Source organism: Hemibagrus wyckioides, linkage group LG04, assembly GCF_019097595.1.
Source record: "Hemibagrus wyckioides isolate EC202008001 linkage group LG04, SWU_Hwy_1.0, whole genome shotgun sequence".
In the NCBI taxonomy this organism is placed as follows: Eukaryota; Metazoa; Chordata; class Actinopteri; order Siluriformes; family Bagridae; genus Hemibagrus; species Hemibagrus wyckioides.
The window spans coordinates 20,005,470-20,028,070 of NC_080713.1; the positions used below are offsets into that span (position 1 = coordinate 20,005,470).

A 22,601-nucleotide genomic window follows, 5' to 3' on the forward strand; every position below is an offset into this window, starting at 1 on the left:
CTGTAATTATACAAAAACAGACTAGAAGCCATACACTTCAAAAGATAAGTCACTAAATCTTACACAAAAATAAGCATTTTTGCCACTTTAGTAGATGAGACACCTTTTGGATGGGACTATTATTTATATCATCATCATCATCATCCTCAAAGTAAACACATTCATATCTTTGTATTAATATATTACATGAACAATAAAATGCCAAGTCTTTGCACTGCACAATCCTTATGGCACAGATACACCAGTATAAAAGATCCATGCATGCAAATATTTCCACACTGATCTGGAATACTGAGAAGGAGGCTTACACATGGAAATTTAGTGCATGGACATACAGCTGACATTATATATATATATATATATATATATATATATATACATATACATAAAACCAGTGAACATAAACAATTTTTCTAAACGATTTGTACAGACACTAAAATAATGTACTTACAGTGATTTAAACATATAGAACAATGTGAGTATGTACAGCATATATTATATATAAAGATTTACAGTCACATATCAAGCTTTATTTCATGTGAGCACTACAGTCAAGCATACAGGGTACATACAGTATTATTAAAAGTGATACAAGCAGATAAGCAATATCTAGAAAGTCCTCAATACTACAATTTGGAATACATCCTGCTGGCAGCCTGAGGAGAGGTATGTGCTTTCTTTCACTGTGAGTGTGGCTCGTCACTGTGCTGTTTGTGAATCTTGCATGCGTTGCTTGATAACAACTCTTCACTAACTCGCTTCAGAGTCGATGTGCCTCTGCCTGGGAAACAAAAAAACAAATTCAGTCAGCTGACACCACACAAGCACAGAATGTTCCCTTGCATGGGTGTGGTGATCTTATTTTAATGAAAGATGAAATTCTATTGCCATGCACATAATTGCCACACAGTACAACCCAGCATGTAATTATACAGTGTTTTTGGCACATTATCAGTGTGTATGGAGGCCAGTATATGACTTACCTCTCTGTGTTTGAATTGTTTCTTGTCTCCAAGATTTTACTCCACCAGTTCCTGTAACACCTTTTAAGAGAGCATTCAAATAGCTGAACACAGCTGAACACCTTTGTCCTCAAAGTTTGTGTTTGACTGATATCTGTACATTCACAGTACTATGCTATATTGCCAAACGTTTTGGGACACCCCACCAAACCATTGAATTCAGGTGTTGTTTTTCAGGGGTTGGGCTTGGCCCCTTAGTTCCAGTGAAAGAAACTCTTAATGATTCAGCATACCAAGACATTTTGGACAATTTCATGATCCCAACTTTGCGCATGAACAGTTTGGGGATGACCCCTTCCTGTTCCAACATGACTGTACACTAGTGCACAAAGCAAGACATGGATGAGTGAGTTTGGTCTTGCACAGATTTCTGACCTCAACCTGACAGAACACCTTTGAGATGAATTAAAGCAGAGACCTTCTCATCCAACATCAGTGCCTAAACTCACAAATGCGCTTCTAGAGGAATGGTCAAAAATTCCCCATAAACACACTGCTAAACCTTGTGGAAAGACTTCCCAGATGAGTTGAAGCCGAAGCTCCATATTAAATTCATGTGCGTGTAAAGGCAAACATCCGAAAACGTTTAGCAATTTAGTGTATGTGCAATAAAAAGCAGTTCCTTATTGAAAAAGAAATTTCATCATTATGGAATGCACTGTATAAAGAAGTCTTGTCTTGTATACAACACACCTGTATTAGTCCTATTGTGTTACTATACAAAGCAGCTTCAATACATACCTGACTGTGGCTGGGCATTAGTACCACTTAGTTGGTCAGTATGAGGCATTAGGCCTGCTGACACAACTCGAATGCTGTCTGGGGGCAGTTGCACTACAAAATAAGAAAAGTAAAATTGATATTTATAGAAACAATAATTATTATTATGAAATAAAGTAATAAACAAAACACTATATTTTAAATTTGCCATGACATATGACCGCGGCAGTGAAATTACCTGCACCATTGGTCTCCTGTGTGCTGTCTGCAGAGTTCAGACCTGCTCCTGCACCTTCACCCTGACCACTGACATTGGATGGCACAGAGGCCAGAAGTCCTGAAATCCAGGAAATAATAAAAATTGTCATATAGAAATTTTATGACTTCACCCAATATTAAATTACCAGATTCCACTGGCTAGTCCTTCCATAGTCACACAACAGCTAGGGTTGGTTAACATGCACTTCCTGTGAAGCCTGTCACCACATTTTTAATAAACTGTTGCTCAATAATAATGGAGCTAAATGTATTTGGAGGATAAAGAGAACTATCTTAACATTATACTATTCTACACATGTAATGTCCACAAGTGGCTGGTGTTGTTTTGACATATAAGGAAGAGGAAGGCCATCCTTCCTACCCTGAAAGGAGCTCAGTATTGGGTGGCAATGGCATAGCGAGTTAACAAGCAATCCTACTGTACACACGCAGTGCACCACTATACAATACACCTGCTTACATGGTACCTAATAATTTTTTGGAGTCAAGGACTAAACAGATGTCTAAACAGATCCTTTACACCATTTGTCCAATACTCACCAAGGCCTCTGTAGCAAGACAGCTGCTGGTAGATCTGTTTCATACGCTCGATGTTTATTCTGCTGGCTTCGGCATGGTTGACCATAGGCTTAGGGTAGTGCGTCCCAATGATACACTTAGCAAGCTTCTGTACACTTTCTGGTGCATTCCAAGGGTCATAGATGTATTTGGCAGGAAAACCCCTCAATATAGGCAAATACCGACTGTACACAAAAAGTCAAACCTTCATATTGCTTTGTTTGAAATATTTAGTACGGTTAATTACTAACACTTGCAAGTTACCTGGTACATAATAACATAAGATAATTATGAGGAGCATGAAATTACATGAAAGTGACATAACTGAGTGAGAAATACTACCGTATATAGTCTCCATTGGGATCGGTGCGGCGACCAAAACCCACCGGGCAGTAGCAGTGGAAGAACTGCTGAAAAAATGAGCTGCAGGAGAGCCACATCCAGCTGCCTGCATTAACACTCCAATCTGCATCCAGTAGCAACTCTTCAAACACCTGGACCACACACACAGAGTTTGGACAACTGAGACCAGACACATGGTAATCCAAGTCAAATGGCAATATTTAGCAGATGTCATTGCCATTTGTTGTAACTTTGCCAAATCTTCATGAATGCTTTTTTACTTCTAGCTCAAAATATGTGAAAGAATGCAAATGCCAGTATATACATAGCCTAGAGGCACAAAACTGATAGAGGATGTAAAATATTATGTTTATTGGTGCTACAAAAAGTAGCAGTGCACTGATGAAGCCACTTTTAGAACTGTTAACTAGCAATGGTAGCAAAGAAATAGGTTTATGGTTCTTGAACAGCTCTTGGGGAGGAGATTGTCTGACAGTGTGACCTTACCTTTAAATAGAATTAACAAAATAAAAGAAAGAAATAATTCTCTGTACCTCAATATTATTTGATGAAACATACTATAAATCATATTCTGAAATGGAGACAAACCTTAATATATTTTATTTGATCTACTTCAGCCTCTAAAATGCGGCAAAGTACATACATTCTGATATAGCGGTTATATTTGATTTTTATGGCATATGACAAAAGAGAGAAAACAAACAGCCCCCTCTCCCCACCTTGACACCTTCCTCCCAGCTGATCCACAGGTCTCCTCTGGTGAGGAAGCATGCAACAGCATGCCGTGCCAGATGATGGATCCACCCCTCCTGCCTCAGCTGGGTCATGATAGCATCAATCCAGGGAAAACCTGTCCTGCCTTCTGCCCACTTTGCTAATGCTTCTGGGTTACGGTCCCATGGGATCTGCACACAAATTGCGTTGCCCTCCATCTTGTCAAAGCATGGACTGTTTGTGGCTGCAGTATAGAAGAACTCTCTCCATAGCAGCTGGCCATAGAGAGACAGTGGAGGGACACTATTTTTCTTTACCTAACATTGACAGAGAAACAGTGGATTAAAACGGTTGTGATGATTGAATGAATGCTAGGAACTAATGTCATTATCAACATCTCAATACACATTTGATGACAAATTATTGCAAGGGACTATATGATTATATTACGATGCAGTATGTACTACATGCATTTACTAGACATCTCAATAATCCATCAAATGAAATCCAGCTTGTAGCCTGTATGCTCACCTTTCTGTACAAGTCTGTGAGTTTGAAGTAGAAGAGTCTACAGGAGAGGCAGCCAAATCGTAGATAAGGGCTCAGACCTGTAGGACTGGCCAGTAATGAATTTGCATTCATCCTGGGACGCTCAAAGTTAGCCACCCATGCCTGCTCAAAGACATAAAAAAAAAAAAAACATGAACAAGATTGAGCATATATGAGATTTTGCTTCAGAGATCTTTTACTGTTGTGATTTTGCAGACAGGTTAATGTTTAAAGGAGACTGGTAGAGGGTTGAAAGTCATGAAAATCCTCAAATTATAGTCACTGTCCAACAACCTTTAATCGCAAAAAAACATCAGTATTGCCAGAACACCATATCACTACTCGTTTATATGAAGCCTTAGCTGATGTACTCCCACATCAATACACTTAAATACATACAGAGTGTCATGTACATCCACAGTGCTGTATCTGTATTTTCAATTCACTACAGACATTCTCTGTACTACCACGGCATAGAATTTGTATTAAACGGAAATCAAGTCCAAGATGCTTTTTAAAAGCAAATCTCTCTATGACGGTCGCTTCTACTCACCTTTCTCTCCAAGTGTCTCTCTAGCCGAGTCAGAGCCTCAGACTCTCCTCCTGGCCACACGGCAGATGGTAGACCCTCTGTCTCAAAGCCTACACCAAATAGACACTGGTTAGGAACTAGCAGATTTACAGTATGTGTGCACACACATCATATATACATATGTACATACATATATACAGACACACATATGTAAAAAATTAAGCAAGCAATCAAAAAAAAAAAAAAATTCATACCAAGCTCTTCCAGTGAGGGCACACCAAACCTCTCTTCATGGTCATCACCAACAGGCATGATACACTTCCTTAATATCTCAGCAGTAATGGTCTCTGCTGGCATTTCTACAGGATCCATTCTACTGATAATCGTCTGAAAGCGCTTATAGGTGAGAGGGGGCTGCCCACCATTCAGCTCAATGATCCTAATACGAGAGAGAGGCAGTGGAGAAATTGATAATGGTGGTGTACGTTTTGTCATATGCTGTTTTTACATTACATTACAGTTTTATTCTTTTCACTTGTCTTTAATTAGTCTCAATAATTTTGGAGCTGACTATATGCTGGAATTAAAATATAGTATTGTAAAAATCTATAAAACGTATAAAAACAAAACATTTTTTCCATGATATGCAAACTTTTATAAAAACCCCTTGGTATTTAAGACTTCTTCATAAATTGGTACATTAAAGAATTAACCAAGGACTATTGTTGACACAGTGCTGACAAAGGAGTTTAAGAGTCCAATAGCAGAAGCTCTGTGGTTATGTTTTTTTTCTGGTGACCAGCAGATTGTGTGCTCAAATGCAATAATACCCACAATCTACAACTGTTCAATCCCGTTTATATTAGACTACCTCACATTGATGGGGAAGAAAAAGTGCCTGCCAAATGAACAACTGTAAAAGATGACAAGCCATATGGCAATATGCACAGATACACACTTACTTCTCGAGATCATAGAGTGTGTGGGAGATTCTAACAACGATCTCCACCCCTGCCTCGTTGGCTAGCTTTTTGATGGCGGCATCCCGCTCCTTCCCAAATGGTTCGGAGTCATACTCGTAAGACAGATGCGTGATCTTCCACTCCTGCAGTAAAGAGCAACATCTGTTTATTTAGTTTTAAAGAAGAGAGCACTGATTAGAGCATCAAGCTTTCTCACACAAATGAAATCTCTTAATCTGAACAGATCATGATCTCCAAACAATTTAAATGGATGATATACTCTCATTGGCAAAATAAAAAGGTCCATAGTTCTTCTTGCCACAAAAGTATTGCAGATTAACGCCTACTTTATGCTCATGCACAAAACACAGCTGCTATAGAACTATAGAACGCAGGACTATGAAATTTAATAAAGAAACACTGACTAAATCATGTAGAAAAGTCAGCTTACCATACACACTTCATTATTTAAAGAAAATATAAGGAAAAAGCTTTTCTGCATTAAGTCAAGTAAAGCACATGTTTGTTACCTTTTTATTTACTGCTAAATTTAAAAAAGTTAAATGCCATGTTGTTTTCAGTCTGGCCCACTCTGGGGCAAAAAAACAGGTCAAGCAAAAAAAAAAAAAAAAGGAGGGCAGTAAATTAAGAACAATATAAAAGTAGTTAATGAACAATTTTTAGGAAGTTCAGTTACCTTAAAAAGCCTTGGAAAAACATCAGTGGGCTGTCCTCTGATAACATACAGGCGAGAGTTGAGTTTGCGAAGGCTGGCATCCAGGTCCTCCAGACACTGCAACAAAAACCTGAAATAAAGCAAAGGACAAGAGAAGCACCGATAAGTTTGCAAATCATGTTACTAGCTAATTGTGGGTAATTTAAAAATAGTTTATAAACAAGCACACAGCATTGCAAGGTGCTCTTTATGCCAGACTTGATCATTAAAATGAAGATCATGTAGGTTTGACAATGCTCTCAACACATGGGGTATCTGCAGTATTATGTACAATACCAGTCTGTGATCAAACAATAAAGTTCCCATTAATCTGGGAATCAAGCTACCATATAACAAAACTACTAGAGTAATGAAAAGACTGATCTGAGGTGATGAGTGTCTTTTAAATAAAGAAGAAATAGATGTTCTTCCTCCATAACAATTTTTAGCCATTAAAGTATTGTGTCTACAAGATACTCCTGCCCCTATAAATGACCACTTGGAATGAACATAAGTGGCATAGAAGCCACCCTCCTCTGTTCCCAGTCCCCTGGTCAGTTCATCCTTACTATAATTTCAACTGAACACTACATGTCCTCTACTATTCAACAAGGTCTAGGATGATTTTGTCCTGGCGGGACTTGGGCATATTTAACTTCATAAGGGCTAAATCCTGTCTGAGCTGCATTTGTACTTCTTTTGGCCGGTCAGAGGCATCACACTGAGACTGGGTCAGCAGGGCAGAATCCAGTACAGTCTGACGGCAGACATCCCAAAGACGTCTGATCCACTCAAACCTCATTTAGCTAGGACATTTTTTTTCCAAATTTGACAGTTTATATTTACTGTGAATTGATAGACAAGACATTTTAGCATGTAAACAGAATATAACAGGAGTTTTCCTTCCCGCTATCTTTTATTCATGCTACATGTTTTATTATGTTCATTGTTAAGGAGAAAGTGGGAAAAATTGGCATCTTGACGTAACCTGTGCATACTTGAAATGATTCATCATTTGCATAAAAAGATATACTATTCAAGACTTTGGCAAGGAAATGATCAGTTATTATTGAGGAGTCCCTTACATTAAAAGAGCATAAGTCAAAAGCACATTCAGGTATCTATTCTCAAGCTCTGTCATGTTAGAACACTGTAAAATAAAAGTGCATACCAATCCTTGCTGTACATCTATGCATGTTTGTGTGTTCCAGCAGAGGGAGTGGTGTGTCTATGTGGATAACAGCAGTTGTGGCAAGAGGAGGAAAAGTAGGTCAGCACTGACTAGGGAATGTGGTAACTGCCACTGCTGACACAATGACCCAGTTCTATCTGTCCTGTGCCAGAGTGGGAGATCTGGGTCTGCTCCATGTTACGTCATCACCAGACTGTGAGAGTACAGCCTCCCACTAAAATCTCCCACTACTATACACAGAGACTGTGCTTTAACACGGATGTACAATACCAATGCTATCCTACGCTCGACTCAGCATTTGGGTAGAAATTATCTTGAGAACATTTAGAAAGGTATGCAAGTGATTTTCAAAACAAAAGGTGGCAGCTAATCTTAAAGACGACAAGTTGTCGCTTGAAGGATCTTGGTGTTCTGCCAAGGTTGTGCTTAAATTACAGAAAGTACATCAACAATAACCTTAAAAACCAAGTGTAAAATTACACATACTTCCTTCTTTCTTTCTTGCTTGCTTGCTTTCTTACTTTCAGCTTCTATGGCTATATTCATGGCTAGAGTCAGTTTTTGTTAAAAAGATGTTTATTTTTTTAAGAACTTTAAAACTAACTTTACACATACTGACTTTATTAGCTCTTCCTGTATGTAACCAATGATTAAAATGAGACAGAAGTGTTGGAAATGTCGTTAACAGTCGCTTAACAGTGACCAAATGTTCATTGTAAAGTCAAAAATAAAAAATAATAGAATTAACTAAGCAGGTATCACAGGTGCACCATAGATATAGGCATAACATTCTGATCATAGAGAGGTGAAATGAATAACACTGATTATCTCCTCATCATGGCACCTGTTAGTGGGTGGGGTATATTAGGCAGCAAGTGAACATTTTGTACTCAAAGTTTAAGTTTGTGTGTGAAAAGCAGGAAAAATGGGCAAGTGTAAGGATGTCTTGTCAGCTCTTGTGGGGTGTTCCCAGTCAGCAGTGGTCAGTATCTAACAAATAGTCCAAGGAAGGAACAGTGGTGAACCGCTGACAGGGTCATGGGCAGCCAAGGCTCATTGATGCATGTGGGGAGTGAAGGCTGGCCTGTGTGGTCCGATCAAACAGACAAGCTATTGTTGCTCAAATTGCTGAAGACGTTAATGCTGGTTCTGATAGAAAGGTGTCAGAACACTCAGTGTTTTGGCAGCAAAAGGGGGACCAACACAGTATTAGGCAGGTGGTCACAATGTTATGCCTGATCGGTTTATTACTGGATCAAACCCCAACACAGTTTGAGGATTTCCTTGCTGAGACACACCCGATTCAACTAACCAATTAATTCCCAAGTGTCTTAGAATAGGAAATCACTAAACTTTACTGCACTACAGAACTGGGATTAAGGACCTCTGGGGTAACAAGAGTACACCAGATTTCTAAATCCAAATGCAAACAAGTCCTGAGGTTGACCAGCAGTTTATATATATAATAAACCAAAACCTACTAGATCTGAAGAAACAGACATGTATCCAATTCAGCACACAATATCTATATTAATTTAATAATCACTTTTAAGGTAAGATCAGAGATGATGGCTTCCAGGTCACCATACACATTAACCATTATTATTATTACAAGTTAGTCTTTTATGCTTGCTTGTGGTCATGTTAACATCTACCCACACAGGATGAGCTACATGTATTTACCTCCATCTATTGATTCCCACGTTGGATGAACCTGCAAACCAGGGGTCAAGAATGTAAACACATCGTAAAGTGTCCGCTCCCTCTATAGCCTCCCGGAGTGCGGGGTTATCGTGCAGCCTCAAGCCCTTCCTGAACCAATGAACCGCGTTCATCACCATTACTCCACTCTTCTTCCACGGGTTTCTCAGAATACAGGGACTTAAACACGTCTACTTCACAGCTCAAGAGCACGCCAGATTGACAATCCCGAGTTTAACCTTGCTCGAGGAAAACGTTTTCCATGCTGTCGCTGCAGACGGATCTCAGGTGAATTATCCAGGACGGCTTCATAAACACCGGTCACATACGGCACTGTAGTGATATCATTATAGTAAATATCATTCGCTCGATTGTTTCTTCAGGAAAAATTCGCAGATCCGCAAGAAGCCGTCAAAACAAAACGACGACAAAGCAATGAATATAGTTTTTGTCTTGATACCGTAACCGTGTTAGCCGGTTAGCTGTACTTGAGGCTTTGCTAGCTCAGACAAGGCAATGCATAAATGTCAGCACGGAAACGAGAATAAATGGGATTAAAATAAATGAATTAATTTAAGAAAGAATATCGTCCTATCGGATAATTAATACATCCACCATGCGTGCAGCTCACGAGCTTAACGTTTCATATACTACTGGTCTTGCGCGTGAACGTCGTTTTATTCCAGCTCGAGCGCTTAGGCGTTAGGGAGTCAGACTCCACCCACACGCTCGCGCAACCGCGGCGTGACGTTACCCTGTTGGTCCAAACCACACATACACGTAACTGGATGTCACGTTTTCACGGTGTGGACGCCATCGCGTCACTAAATAAAATGAACGAATTATGTAAGCCCGCAATATTCGCCCACAGTAACGACAATGTAATGTGTATGACGTAATGAATACATTTAATGCATTTAATTTGACCACAGTCCGTGCACAAATGTTTAATTAAGGTACATCTGCAGACAGGCTTATTTATTGGGTGCTCCACGCTGATTGGATAGCAGCGAAGTGCCCGGATGAGCACATGAGCCAGGGAGGTGTTTGTCAGTGGGGTTCCGTGGAATGGTTCAGAAAAGACGGTGTAGTAGTTATTACCCCCCCGGGGTATCAACACAGAGGTCGTTTCCCGTCTCAGAAACTAAAATCAAATAGTCTAGGTCATTTACTGTGGCGTTATTAGCTGTGATTCTAACCTGCTCGGTTTAATTAATTGAATTAATTGAACCAAGGTGTCAGGAAGCTCGTCCTTATTTAATAAAGGATTCTGTAACTAATGACGCATAAATGTTTTATTAAACCTAGCTAAATATTCTATTATTTTCATATTGTCTAAATAAAATGCATTCTCTCTATATTTGATTGTGTTCTATTTATTTTTATTATCATTGATTTTACTCCATGCAACTGGAAGCCTTTTTTTAATGGCCAGCAGTTTCCCCACATTAACTTCTATAAAAGTTCCAAAACTTATGGAAATGCTTCAGTTAGTGAGTAATTTAGCACGATCATGTCATATTTCTAGATTTTCAAAAGCAAAAGAAGGACAGTATTAATTCATTATTCTTGTTCAGCAGTTCCCCCTAAGATTTATGATCTGATGCTGGCCAATATTGGTTGTGGTAATTGAGTTTGGGACAGCTCATCAATCAGAAATAAACAATACACTAAATAGTAAAGTGCATGACAAGACAAAGCAAGAACTGTGAATTATATAGCTATCTTCATTTACTTTTAGCTGCATTTACCTGTGTTTAAATATTTATATTAACCTCAAATAATTATGCTAGGCTCATTGTATTTTCTTCTTTTAATAGATGAAATATGTCTTTCTGCAAATCATATTTTTTATACTGTTCTTCAAAGAGACCCTATTTAACTTATTGTTAGGCAGAAAGCAGCAGATTAAACATGTGGTTCAAAAGGTTCCTCTCTAAAACAGCTACACAGGCTGCTCACCTTCATCCTGTAATTAAAATGCACCATTTTGGATGTGGGTTATAAAAAGACCAAGGCAAAATCAATGTAAATACACTATATTGCCAAACGTTTTGGGACACCCCTCCAAGTCATTGAATTCAGATGTTGTTTTTCAGGGGTTGGGTTTGGCCCCTTGGTTCCAGTGAAAGGAACTCTTAATGCTTCAGCATACCAAGATATTTTGGACAATTTCATGCTCCCAACTTTGTTGGAACAGTTTGGGGATGACCCCTTCCTGTTCCAACATGACTGTGCACCAGTGTACAAAGCAAGGTCCATGAGGTCCTGATCTCAACCCAGTAGAACACCTTTGGGATGAAACAGAGCGGAGACTGTGAGCGCGAACTTCTTGTCCAGCATCAGTGGCTGTCCTCACAAATACACTTCTAGTGGAATGGTCAAAAATTCCCATGAACACACTCCTAAACCTTGTGGAAAGCCTTCTCAGAAGAGTTGAAGCTGTTATAGCTGCAAAGGGTGGGGCAACTGCATATTAAATTCATGTGCATATAAAGGCAGACGTCCCAGCCTGGCTCACAGTCTCCAGTCTAATTCATCCCAAAGGTGTTTCTATCAGGTTGAGGTCAGGACTCTGTGAAGTTTCTCCACACCAAATCATCCATGTCTTTATGGACCTTGCTTTGTGCACTGGTGTACAGTCATGTTGGAACAGGAAGGGGCCATCCCCAAACTGTTCCCACAAAGTTGGGAGCATGAACTGTCTTGGTATGCTGAAGCATTAAGAGTTCCTTTCACTGAGAAGCCAACTAAGAAGCCAAGTCCAACCCCTGAAAACAACACCTAAATTTAATGATTTGGAGGGGTGTCCCAAAATATTTGGCAATATAGTGTATACTAAACTATTATATGCTGTAGTATTATAACTGCAATTCTGAAAGTGACCTCTAGATGACAGGATACCACCAGAAAACTAAAGCGAGCGTCAACAATGAGGTGCGCAGAAGACAAATTAATATGTTGGTTATGTATTAGGAAAGGTGATCAGTGGGTTGCGCATACTGTTAGAAATCACTTTATGTATTGACATCTACTGTCACGTGACTGTAAACATTGACCCTGTTTTGATCCAAAAACCAAGCTCTCCTAAGAGCATGCTAAACGGAGCAGTTTCTTTTACTAGTTTCTGATCATGAGAAGTAAGACCATGTTCTCTCCTGGAAATGTCAGGGAAACTGCATAATAATTATCCAGAGCCTTTGTGTGTTTAGAAAGTCTACACTAATTGCTAAATATTTCAATGTTTTTACTAATATATATTTACTAATAGCTTGATCTGGAGAAATAAATGACCTTGACAGGCAATGTACATGCTGTTAAGAAGTACGCCATTCAGGATGTGATACATTATGCATTCTATTAAATATTAATTAAGAAGAGTCTTGTTGCCTTGGCCAGGTGTTCATCTGATCCATATCACTTTTCTCGAGACATATGTTGTTTTTGAACAGCAGGTTATTGATCAATAAAGTTCATCTGATGTATCTATCTATATAGAAATCTATAGCATATAGGCTGCGTTAGTTGACTTGTACAGGCAGCGCGTCTGCTGTGCCTTTCAAGGACAAAACGGCCATTTAAAACAAAGTGTTGTTCATTCAAGTGGCGATTGCATCTAAATGTAAAATCTTTACATTTCGGGAAAAAAAGATCCAGACCACAGATGGCTTATTTTCATAGATGCAATAGAAGAGAAGTTATGAAACACGATTCAGGATCATTAGATTTGATCGTTTGATGCGATGTCTAAAACCGCGTTTTAATGCAAATAACTGGATTATTGTATTTTATATAATAGAGCAGTACTAATAGGCGTGTGTGGTACTAGTATGGGTTTGTATGGGATTTTAGACGTCGCCAAAGACTACTTGTTTACAGTGGTTCAGTTTTCACACGCGTGTTTTGGATGTATGCTTCATCTCTCTTATGGCCCCTCCTTCCTTCCACAGCTACTTCAGCGCCCTTAACTGCGGTGCAGTGAGCGCGCGATACACACCGCTGCAGGCGACTTTCAATATCACCTCAAACCGTTTCAGCTCTTTATTTCACTTTCCCTACCGGCAGAACGTCATTGTTTATATCGAAGCCTTCTGTCTTCTCTTTCGCTTGAACTTTATTTCTGTTGGCGCCGAGCTCACGGGACACTATGCGGCGCAGCCATGGCGAAGAGGGCTAAATCGGTCACAAGGACCCTGGAGGATTTGACACTCGACTCGGGTTACGGCGGAGCGGCGGACTCGTTCAGGTCGTCTAGCTCGTCGTTGTGCTGCTGTCCCGAGGCGCACGCACCGTTTGCGCATGGAGCGAGCTGCTGCCGCCTAACCGACCGCATGCGCAGTCGCCGCGGCAGCTCGGACACGGTGAACGCCGCGCCGGTAGACGACGGCGAGACGCTGGAGTGCCCTGGCCACTGCGCCAGGCTTCCCGAGCTCGACGAGGTGCCGTGGAACCTCGCGGAAGTGCAAGAAGTGCTCGCCAAGCAGGGCGACCCGCGATGCGCCACCCCGAGCGCCGAGCTGCTCGCCAGCCTCTCGGCGCTGCTGAGTCGTGCACTGGTGCGCATAGCAATGGAGGCACGGCGGCTGAGCTTGCGCTACGCGCGCTGCACCAGGTACGAAGTGCAAAGCGCCGTCAAAATCGTGCTCTCGTGGACCATCGCGGCGAACTGCGCTGCCGCCGCGCTCGGCGCGCTCTCCAGGTACACCATGAGCACGGAGGACAGATACAGCCACGGCAAATCGGAGCGCTGCGGGCTCGTTTTCAGCATCGGGAAATTCTTTCGCTGGATGGTGGACAGCAGCGTGGCGTCGAGGATCCACGAGCACGCCGCCATCTACCTGGCCGCCTGCATGGAGAGCCTCTTCCGCGAGGTGGTGAGCCGCGTCCTAAACAGCGCTTTCTTGGAGGAGGGCAATGGCATGCCAGCAACGGTCACTGTGGAGGCCTTTGAGCAAGCTATCAACAACGATTCGGAGCTGTACGGTCTCCTTCAGCCTTACCAGCACCTCATATGTGGCAAAAATGCTAGTGGTAAGTCAGAAAAAACTTCTGGACCAGAGCAACAGGTTCACTACTCCACTGTAAAGTAAATATTTCTCATATAAAGCTCTACACTCAAACCTTAGGAGGATAATATTGCAAGGAGCTACTCTTATTCAAAGAGTAACTTTAGGGGGCACTTGTAATATAACCTCAAGGCCCCCTAAAGTATACAGTAGATCTTTTATGACATTGTGTATGATCATATGCAGTAGACATATTTAAAAAAAAAAGAGCAAACAAAAACATGCATTAAATCTTTGAGGGTTGTAACTGGTATTAGGGCTCTTACAGAACCATTTATCATTTTTAAATAACTTTTGCAGCAAAGTCCCAAGAGACACTTTAACTGGTTGCACTGGTAGTACAACCTCAGTAAACCTGGAAGATCTTTCATGACCTTTTGTTTTTATAGTGTAGCGAACATGATTTAAAAGCAAAGAGTACAGAAAAAGTGCACATGTAAATCAGCACATATAGGTTGAAATAGCAGAAATTAGCTCACACAAATGACAGCCATTTAATATAAAATATGGAAGATTTAATTCATGGAAAGCTTTTTATTTTTTAAGTAATTAATACATTTCTTTATTTATATATTGTATTTTTCAAGAGAGCCAAACTTGTCTTTTCTGTTTTTGATGGACCTTGCAAGGAACCCTGCTATTATGTTTATCCAGTTAAATGATCTCCTGGGCCATTTGCCCAGGCACTGACATCATCTGTGTGTGTGTGTGTGTGTGAGTGTGTGTATGTGTCTGTGTATGTGAGAGAGAGAGAGACTGTAGTCTGCATACGGATGTTTGGGCCATAGTCCAGAGATTCTGAGTCTCAAATACCCAATAACACAAACTTGATTTTTTTATTTGAGATTGCACTTGTGTTTGTATGTATATATAAAAAAAATGTATATAAAAAATTCAAGTTTGTATATATATATATATATATATATATATATATATATATATATATATATATATATATATATATATATATATATATATATATATATGTATGTGTGTATTGTGTGTGTGTGTGTTCTCTGGGTGTGTTACAAGTGTTTGAAAGAGTGGGTATGTCAGCAGGGATGTTTTATGACTGTATTTAAATGCAGTGGCCACAGATGTTTGTTTGTGGAGCCTTCCTCTGAATTAAATGTAGCAGTTGGAATGTGTTTGGTTTGGTTTAATTTAGGTGTTCAAGACACAAAATGTATACCATAAGAGGATTTTTTAGGCAGAAATCACAAGAGGGTATACTTGCTGAAGTCATTCTTTCAGACTGATGGTTATGACTTGGTGACCAGTGACTCACTGTCATTCATTCTGTGGCTGACATCTCTGTGTTGAAAAACATGTAGTTTTCCTCTGTGGAGAGTGACATAATCAAGTGGTGCATCCTTCAGCCAAGTTCCCATTCTATGACTAACATTCCTGTGGCTCTTGAGCCACATTATGTTTATAGTCACAATGCGATTCAAAGGAGGCAAATGATGATATATTCAGAGTAGTCTTGATTTATCTTCAGGCTAGGGTGATTATTGCTGATGAGCTTATTCTCCATCTGTCACTGTGCCAGTTTTTGCATCACAACTATTGTAATGATGGGATAATATATACATACACACAAACCATGTATATAAGCTTGCATTTGGTATAAAATAGGAAAGCCAACACTGTCCCGGTGATATACACCGATCAGGCATAACATTATGAACACCTGCCTAATATTGTGTTGGTTCCTTTTTGCTGCCAAAACAGACCTGACCCGTCATGCACTGTGTATTCTGATACCTTTCTATCAGATCCAGCATTAACTTCTTCACCAAGTTAATCAACAGTAGCTTGTCTGTTGGATCAGATCACATGGGCCAACCTTCTCTCCCCACGTGCATCAATGAGCTTTGGCCGCCCAAGAACCCTGTCACCGGTTCACCACTGTTCCTTCTTTGGACCACTTTTGATAGATACTGACCATTGCAGACCGGGAACACCCCATAAGAGCTGCAGTTTTGGAGATGCTCTGATCCAGTCGTCTAGCCATCACAATTTGGCCATTGTCAAACTCGCTCAAATCCTTACGCTTGCCCATTTTTCCTGCTTCTAACATCAACTTTGAGGACAAAATGCCTAAGATATCCCACCCACTAACAGGTGCCATGATGAGGAGATAATCACTGTTATTCACTTCACCTCTCAGTGCTCATAATATTATGCCTGATCGGTGTAAACTATCTAATATCTATCTATCTATCTATCTATCTATCTATCTATCTATCTATCTATCTATCTATCTATCTGTCTGTCTGTCTGTCTGTCTGTCTGTCTGTCTATCTATCTATCTATCTATCTATCTATCTATCTATCTATCTATCTATGTCAATTTATCAATTTGTTTATGCTTGATGATAAAGAACACTAGAGCAAAATGGATTTTATATACCCTCATCAACCACTTTATTAGGAACAATTTTTCAAGCACTTATCCAGTAAACCAATCATGTGCCATGATTCACCTTAACCTGTGAGCCTGTACCCAGTATAGCGTCTTGGCTGGTAGCTGTGCAACCCAGTGTGGTCTTCTGCTGTTGAAACTATGCACCTCAAGGCTTGACATGTTCTGAGATGCTTTTCTGTTTACCACAGTTATAAAGAGTATTTATTTGAGTTACCATAGACTTCCTGTCAGCTTGAATCAGTATGCCAATTCTTTTTTGAGATCTCTCATCAAAAAGCATTTCTACCCTCAGGGCTGCTGCTCACTGGATTTTGTGTTTTTTTTGTTGTTGTTAGTTTTTTTTTTTTTGCATCATGTAAACTTTTATAAAAATCCCAGGAGACGAACAGTTTCTGCAATACTCAAACCAGCTTTTCTGGCATGAACAGAAACACACGAACAGGTGTGTGTTACTAATAAAGTCAGTGACTGTATTCTCTCTGTATATGTACATGTTACCGTTTTCATGAATGTAATTTGTTGTAATGTGCAAGTCCTACACAACCTCCCCAAAGGATATGCATTAATGTTCAAAATGCGTACCATAAAGGAACATAGGCTTCCTCCACCTCGCTGCAGTAGATGTGGGGGCTGAGGTGCAGCTACAGACGTAGGCAGCTTAGTATCACAGGTCTATTGTGTAGCTATGTTTGCTCTGTGCCAGGCACTTAAGGGTGTATATGTGTGTTCTGTATAAGCCAGTCTAAGAGTGTCCAGACATGTCACAGCAACTAGTGTAGCTATGAGATATTCAATGGCAGTGTGCAGACAAAGTCATTTATTGTACAGTGCACATTTGAGCGTAACAAACTCCACTGCAGGAACATGGGTTTTTCAGGGAACTGGCTTTAATCTTATTAATTGCTACAGTGGTTATTTTATGCACTTTGTAAAACACTTATGTTTTACTTATGCACTCTAGCAGCAGTGTCTGGAATTTAAATGGGTAGAAGATATTAATGCATTCATTTTACTTTAGTAACCACTTTATCCTGGCCAGGTTCACAAGGGATCGTGAGCCTATTCCAGGAACACTGGGTGTGAAGAAGGAATATATCCTTAATAGAACTCCAGTACATTTTAAGGCATCATGCACACACACATTTAGTATTCAGCATACCTAATCCACCTACTGGCATGTTATTGAGAAGGTGGAGGAAACCAAAGAAACACCACATATACAAACAGTATCCTGAGCTCAGGTTCAAATCAAAGACCCTGGAGCTGAGAGGCAGCAACATTACCCTCTGTACAAATAGACAGTGATGCTCAGCATGGGTCTTTTTTTTAATAAGAATTTCCTTCCGTAATATTTATTATTAACAAGATTTGTGATCAAAATTAGAAAGGCATCTCATTTTATCCAGATGATATCTGTTACATAGGTAGCTACCAGTATATCTTTAATGTGGCCATATCAGACTTGGTGCTAGCAATAAATAGCACTGAATAAAATATAGGAATGCCCACTAGTGACCAACATTGACCCTTTTTTTTTTTTTGCAAACATTCTGACATATCCTGACATTGATAACTTTAGTACATTTTCTCAGAGACATATAAGGTCTAGACTACACTTTTGAAAAGTTTTTTGAAAACTTTCTGTCTGTTGTGAATAATAAAGTCTGAGGCAGAATATCAGGCAAAAGATTACTATATACTTTATTGATCATTGAAGCCATAATCTTTGGAAATGGCTAGCATTTCAGTTTCTATTGATGTATGCCTTATATTCCGGAACAAATAGGGGGTCCTTATTTTAAGGACAAAATAGGGACATAATAGTGCAAAAATACTAATTTCGTTTTTGGTCTCTAAGTTTCTGAGTGTTCTGGTTTTCTAAAGTAATTCTGCATGGAATCCTTTCTGTAAGGGAACCCTCTGTTTTGGGGTTCTACAAATGACCTTTATGGGTTTACACAGAAGGTTAAGAAGGTTTTTGAGAATGTTCTGAAACTTAAATACTAAAACACAAAAATGTGACAAACACTTGCTCATCTCATTTACTTGAGAATAATGGGCCTCATTTATCAAGCTCGATTGATCAGCTTTAAATTGTGATCAGTCAACTTTATACAGCGATGTATTTCAGTTGCACAAATATAATGAACAGTTTGTAACACCCAGTTGTTTCACATGAAATGTGTTAACTAAAAAATGATTAAATATGATGAAAAATAAAGCAAGCAAGCAAACAACTCCTTAAATTAAGACAAATATATTCCGTCGTTGAATTTAGAACGGTGCTGTATAAACGGAAGAAGGACCGCAGGGACTCAGGCGGTGTATAGGTTTGTTCTGATTTCCACAGCATCGTCTTTTAATGCTGTGCAGACACTTTATTAGAGCCAGTACGAAATGACCAATAAGTCTGGTATGCCTCAAGCTGCAATGTGCTGTATACTTCTTACTGTGCCTTCATCAGGCTTCCTGTGACACTTCTTGCTTTTCCAATATGCCATTGGGAGGGTTCATTGGCACGTTCTCATTGGCACTTTGTTTTGAATAGAAAAGAAAAAAAGGATTTTCCCTGCATTATGTGCTTTTATGTGTGATTGTTGCCACGATCACAAGGGTTCAGTAGCTTTTTTTCTGTATTTAATGTCAAGCTGTTTTTTTTCACCTCATCTAATTTGCTTTTTCTTTTATTCGGCTCTAGATATTGGACTTTTCTAGGTGCTACACTGTTAAATAATATGTAGTTTTATTGGCATGTATAAATCAAGATAATTCCATCTCTGAATAACTAATTTCAGCTCTGTGACCTTTGCCTTTTAAGGTGTTTGTGTGCTCTGTGAGTGTGTGTGTGTGTGTGTGTCTGGCAATTTACTAGTGACTGCAGTTAACAAACGCACACAAGTAGGAAGAAACGTTCAGAAACTTTTGGAAATCCCAATTTTTTGTTCAGTTTGAATAACACGAACACGTACACACAAGTTTGCTAAAATGTTAATAATTGAGGCCCAATGCTGGTAGATCATGACCACACAGAACCGAGAGAAGGTTGGAAAGGTTCTGCTATCAAGAACTTTTGCATGTTCTTCTGTATTTTTCTGAGAATTTTGTAAGTTTTACTTTAAAAGGGTGCAAGAGATGACATTTTTCTGAAACCCAGAAGCTGTCTAAATAAGGAGACAGCGAGAAGGGATAGACAGTGATCGGATCATACATTCATAGCTTCACCCTCCTTGAGGTGAATCCTGTCAGACTTGACTGGCTGCCAGAAGGAAGTGTTGTGTGACAAATAAAATGTGAAGTCTGACTAGTCAAACTGGTGGTGTAGTTTGCTGGGGACTGGGGATGTTCCAATGTTGCCTTACTGTGTGTGATGGTGGAAGAGGAAGGAGGAAGTGCAAATCCCAGCACCACCAAGCTGCCACTGTTGATTCTTTGAGGGAAGCTCTTAACACACATCCTTTATTATAATTCATGCCTCATGGAAGCCATGACTGTGTTGCATGGTTCCCAGATTTGGCATAGTAGTGTGTGATCTGTACAGTAGATTTCCTCATGCAGGCTTCTAGTGGCATTTAAGACACTGTGTTGGAGCCCAGTAACAGAAGGTTCCCAGTGTGAAGTGGCAGGTCTGGACAGGGGGTGATAGATTATTACTCCACTGTGAAAAACAGTGAGATATTTATTACATGCTGTCTCACACACATTCAAAGCACACAGACTCACATAGGCTTTCTCAAAAATATTTCTGAGCAGACAGATATCACATAAATATTATATATACGTAAAAATGCATACTTATGTATATTACATAAGTGTTTGCTTGTGTCTGTTTAAAATGTATTGTGGGGTAGTTAGCAAGCTGTTCACAAAGAACTTCTTGTGTTCGGGCAAAAGTTGGTGTGATTTTGCCATCACGACTGAAACAAATATACAACACAGGCTACATAAATTACAACACTCACTACAGCACTTGAGCCAAATGGAGTGTATTTCCACACAGAACTGTTTTCAGGAGTTATCAACCGATCACAAAATTACTGGAGCTATGCTATGATGATAAAGCTAGCAGTGAACTGTGATAAGTAATCACTAAGATCAAATGCAAAAGCATAGTTTGCAACAAGTCTGGATATGTTGATTATTTACTGTGCTGCAACTGGCAATGCAGATCTTTATGAAAGTGTTATGAATATCTTTACTGTAATTGTATAAATGTGCAGTAGGGATAATTTTATTATTAGGAATGGAACCAAGTATGAGTACATTGTTCAAAATGAATGGTTAATGTGTTCTAAAAAGGTACAAATACACATTTGAGTAGTAGGTAGACTTTTTTTCAGGTTCATAAGGTGCTGATTGAGACAAGAGGTAGACAGTGAGACTGGGATGCTGCAGGACACAACGAAAAACAAGCTGGAGGGTTTCTTTTTTAAGCAATCAGATATGAAACTTGTAGGACAAAGAATTAGGTTACCCGTTTTTTAAATTTTGGGAAGTAGAACCAACTAAATCTGAGGGCTGGAATAAACAAAACTAATAACTGAAGTGTGTAGTTGAGTTTGAGGAACTCTCAAAGCCAGAATCCACATGATCATTATTCAGGCCATCATTTCCCATCTATCAGACCCACCTTAGGAATAAATCCTGATACAGATATTTGGAGTATTAACAAATCCAGATACGGACACAACTAGTGGTATTGCATTCCACCCCTAATAGATCCCTAAAGCAAAGCAGTTTTATCTGATTTATAGTTACCAAATATTCATGCTGTGGAGTTTTTCCTGCATAGATAAATCATTATTCATTTAGCTCAAGGAGATAATCTGCCATCATCTCAGGTCAAGTTATTTCTATAGTGAGTCCTGGAGGAGTTCCATACAGTGCAGGATTTACAGCAGCTAAAATGGAATAGATGGCGAGGCAAGCAGACAGGAAGCAGTCGACCATGACCTAATCACACCTATCTGTGGCTTATGTACATTGAGGATGGAATTACACTTCTCATGGTGCATGCGATATCATCCCTCTGTGAGAAATAGCAAGATTTGTCTTTGAGAAAGAACTTTAGAACATTTTTTTTTCTCTAATGTGCCTTGTTGATACAGGTGCTACACAGATGTGACTAGTGAGGAGCACAGACTTTAATCTGTGTGTATGATCAACAGTGTGCATTGTGTGTATTTGTGTTCTATTTTTCACCATTTTGGCTGGACTGCAATCATACAGTCATACTAACACAGCCACACTGGCTCTTTCGGTGATAATGTTGCACTTTGAACTTAAGTATACATTTCACTCTTCAAGGCACAGTGTAAATATAGCATATGCTGTCATGTGTGATAAAAGAGGTGCTATGATAAAACATACAAACAACCTGAACATGCCGAACACCGCCTCAGCACACAGCGAAGGTCAGGGATCCTTCTGGGTTGATTTCCACAACATTTTACACAATTTGCACATGGAATACATTATGTGAAGGTGTGTTTCTGGTGTTTCTTTGGTTTTCATTACATTTTTATTGGAAACACACGCTGGTTCCTGTGTAGATCTTATTTCATGAAAGGAGTTTGACTGCATGCCAGCAACGGCAACATTTCCATGCAGATTAATTGGTTTTTTTCTCGCACAGAGATCATTATTTAGCAATATTTGCATTATAGTGAAAATGTACTTTTTAAAAGAATTTTTGGCCACCTGTGTGTATATGTGTGTGTGTAGGCGAGTGGGTGGTTGAAGTTTAGTCAGTGGAAATGCTCTGTGACTGAATAATTAGAATATTCATATTGTGTCCCAT

At 39.6% G+C, this 22,601-nt stretch overlaps 2 protein-coding genes across 8 annotated transcripts in view; one reads left to right on the forward strand and one right to left on the reverse strand.

The window, feature by feature from the left end:
* Positions 1–85: 85 nt before the first annotated feature.
* Positions 86–10,026, reverse strand: cry1b (cryptochrome circadian regulator 1b). Its single transcript, XM_058387376.1, has 13 exons — positions 9,290–10,026; positions 6,397–6,505; positions 5,700–5,842; positions 4,992–5,176; positions 4,759–4,847; positions 4,188–4,328; positions 3,662–3,973; positions 2,922–3,073; positions 2,562–2,764; positions 1,981–2,079; positions 1,764–1,856; positions 984–1,043; positions 86–781 (listed from the first exon to the last, which is right to left on the reverse strand). The coding sequence occupies exons 1-13, from the start codon at positions 9,445–9,447 to the stop codon at positions 681–683; spliced, it is 1,845 nt and encodes a 614-aa protein (XP_058243359.1). The 5' UTR covers positions 9,448–10,026; the 3' UTR covers positions 86–680.
* A 3,213-nt stretch (positions 10,027–13,239) lies between these two features.
* The window catches only part of btbd11b (BTB (POZ) domain containing 11b), a 61,274-nt gene continuing 51,912 nt past the window's right edge, over positions 13,240–22,601 (forward strand). For 3 of the 7 annotated variants that reach the window (XM_058388081.1, XM_058388076.1, XM_058388077.1), the window contains exon 1: positions 13,241–14,338. In XM_058388081.1, the coding sequence (XP_058244064.1) occupies positions 13,468–14,338 (871 nt within the window). In that variant the 5' untranslated portion in view covers positions 13,241–13,467. Of the gene's footprint in view, positions 14,339–22,601 lie in introns of all 7 variants that reach the window. The other 4 variants (XM_058388078.1, XM_058388079.1, XM_058388080.1 and 1 more) reach the window with 2 other exon arrangements.

What these genes read in the sequence shown, in the direction of transcription:
- cry1b (XM_058387376.1), bottom strand. Translation starts at nt 9,447, where the DNA reads ATGGTGATGAACGCGGTTCATTGGTTCAGGAAGGGCTTGAGGCTGCAC. An exon ending in TTTTTCCAAGGCTTTTTAAG is followed by an intron (nt 5,843 to 6,396) that starts GTAACTGAACTT and finishes TCTTTACTGCAG; the next exon opens with GAGTGGAAGATCACGCATCT. An exon ending in GTCTTGCTACAGAGGCCTTG is followed by an intron (nt 2,080 to 2,561) that starts GTGAGTATTGGA and finishes CCTGGATTTCAG; the next exon opens with GACTTCTGGCCTCTGTGCCA.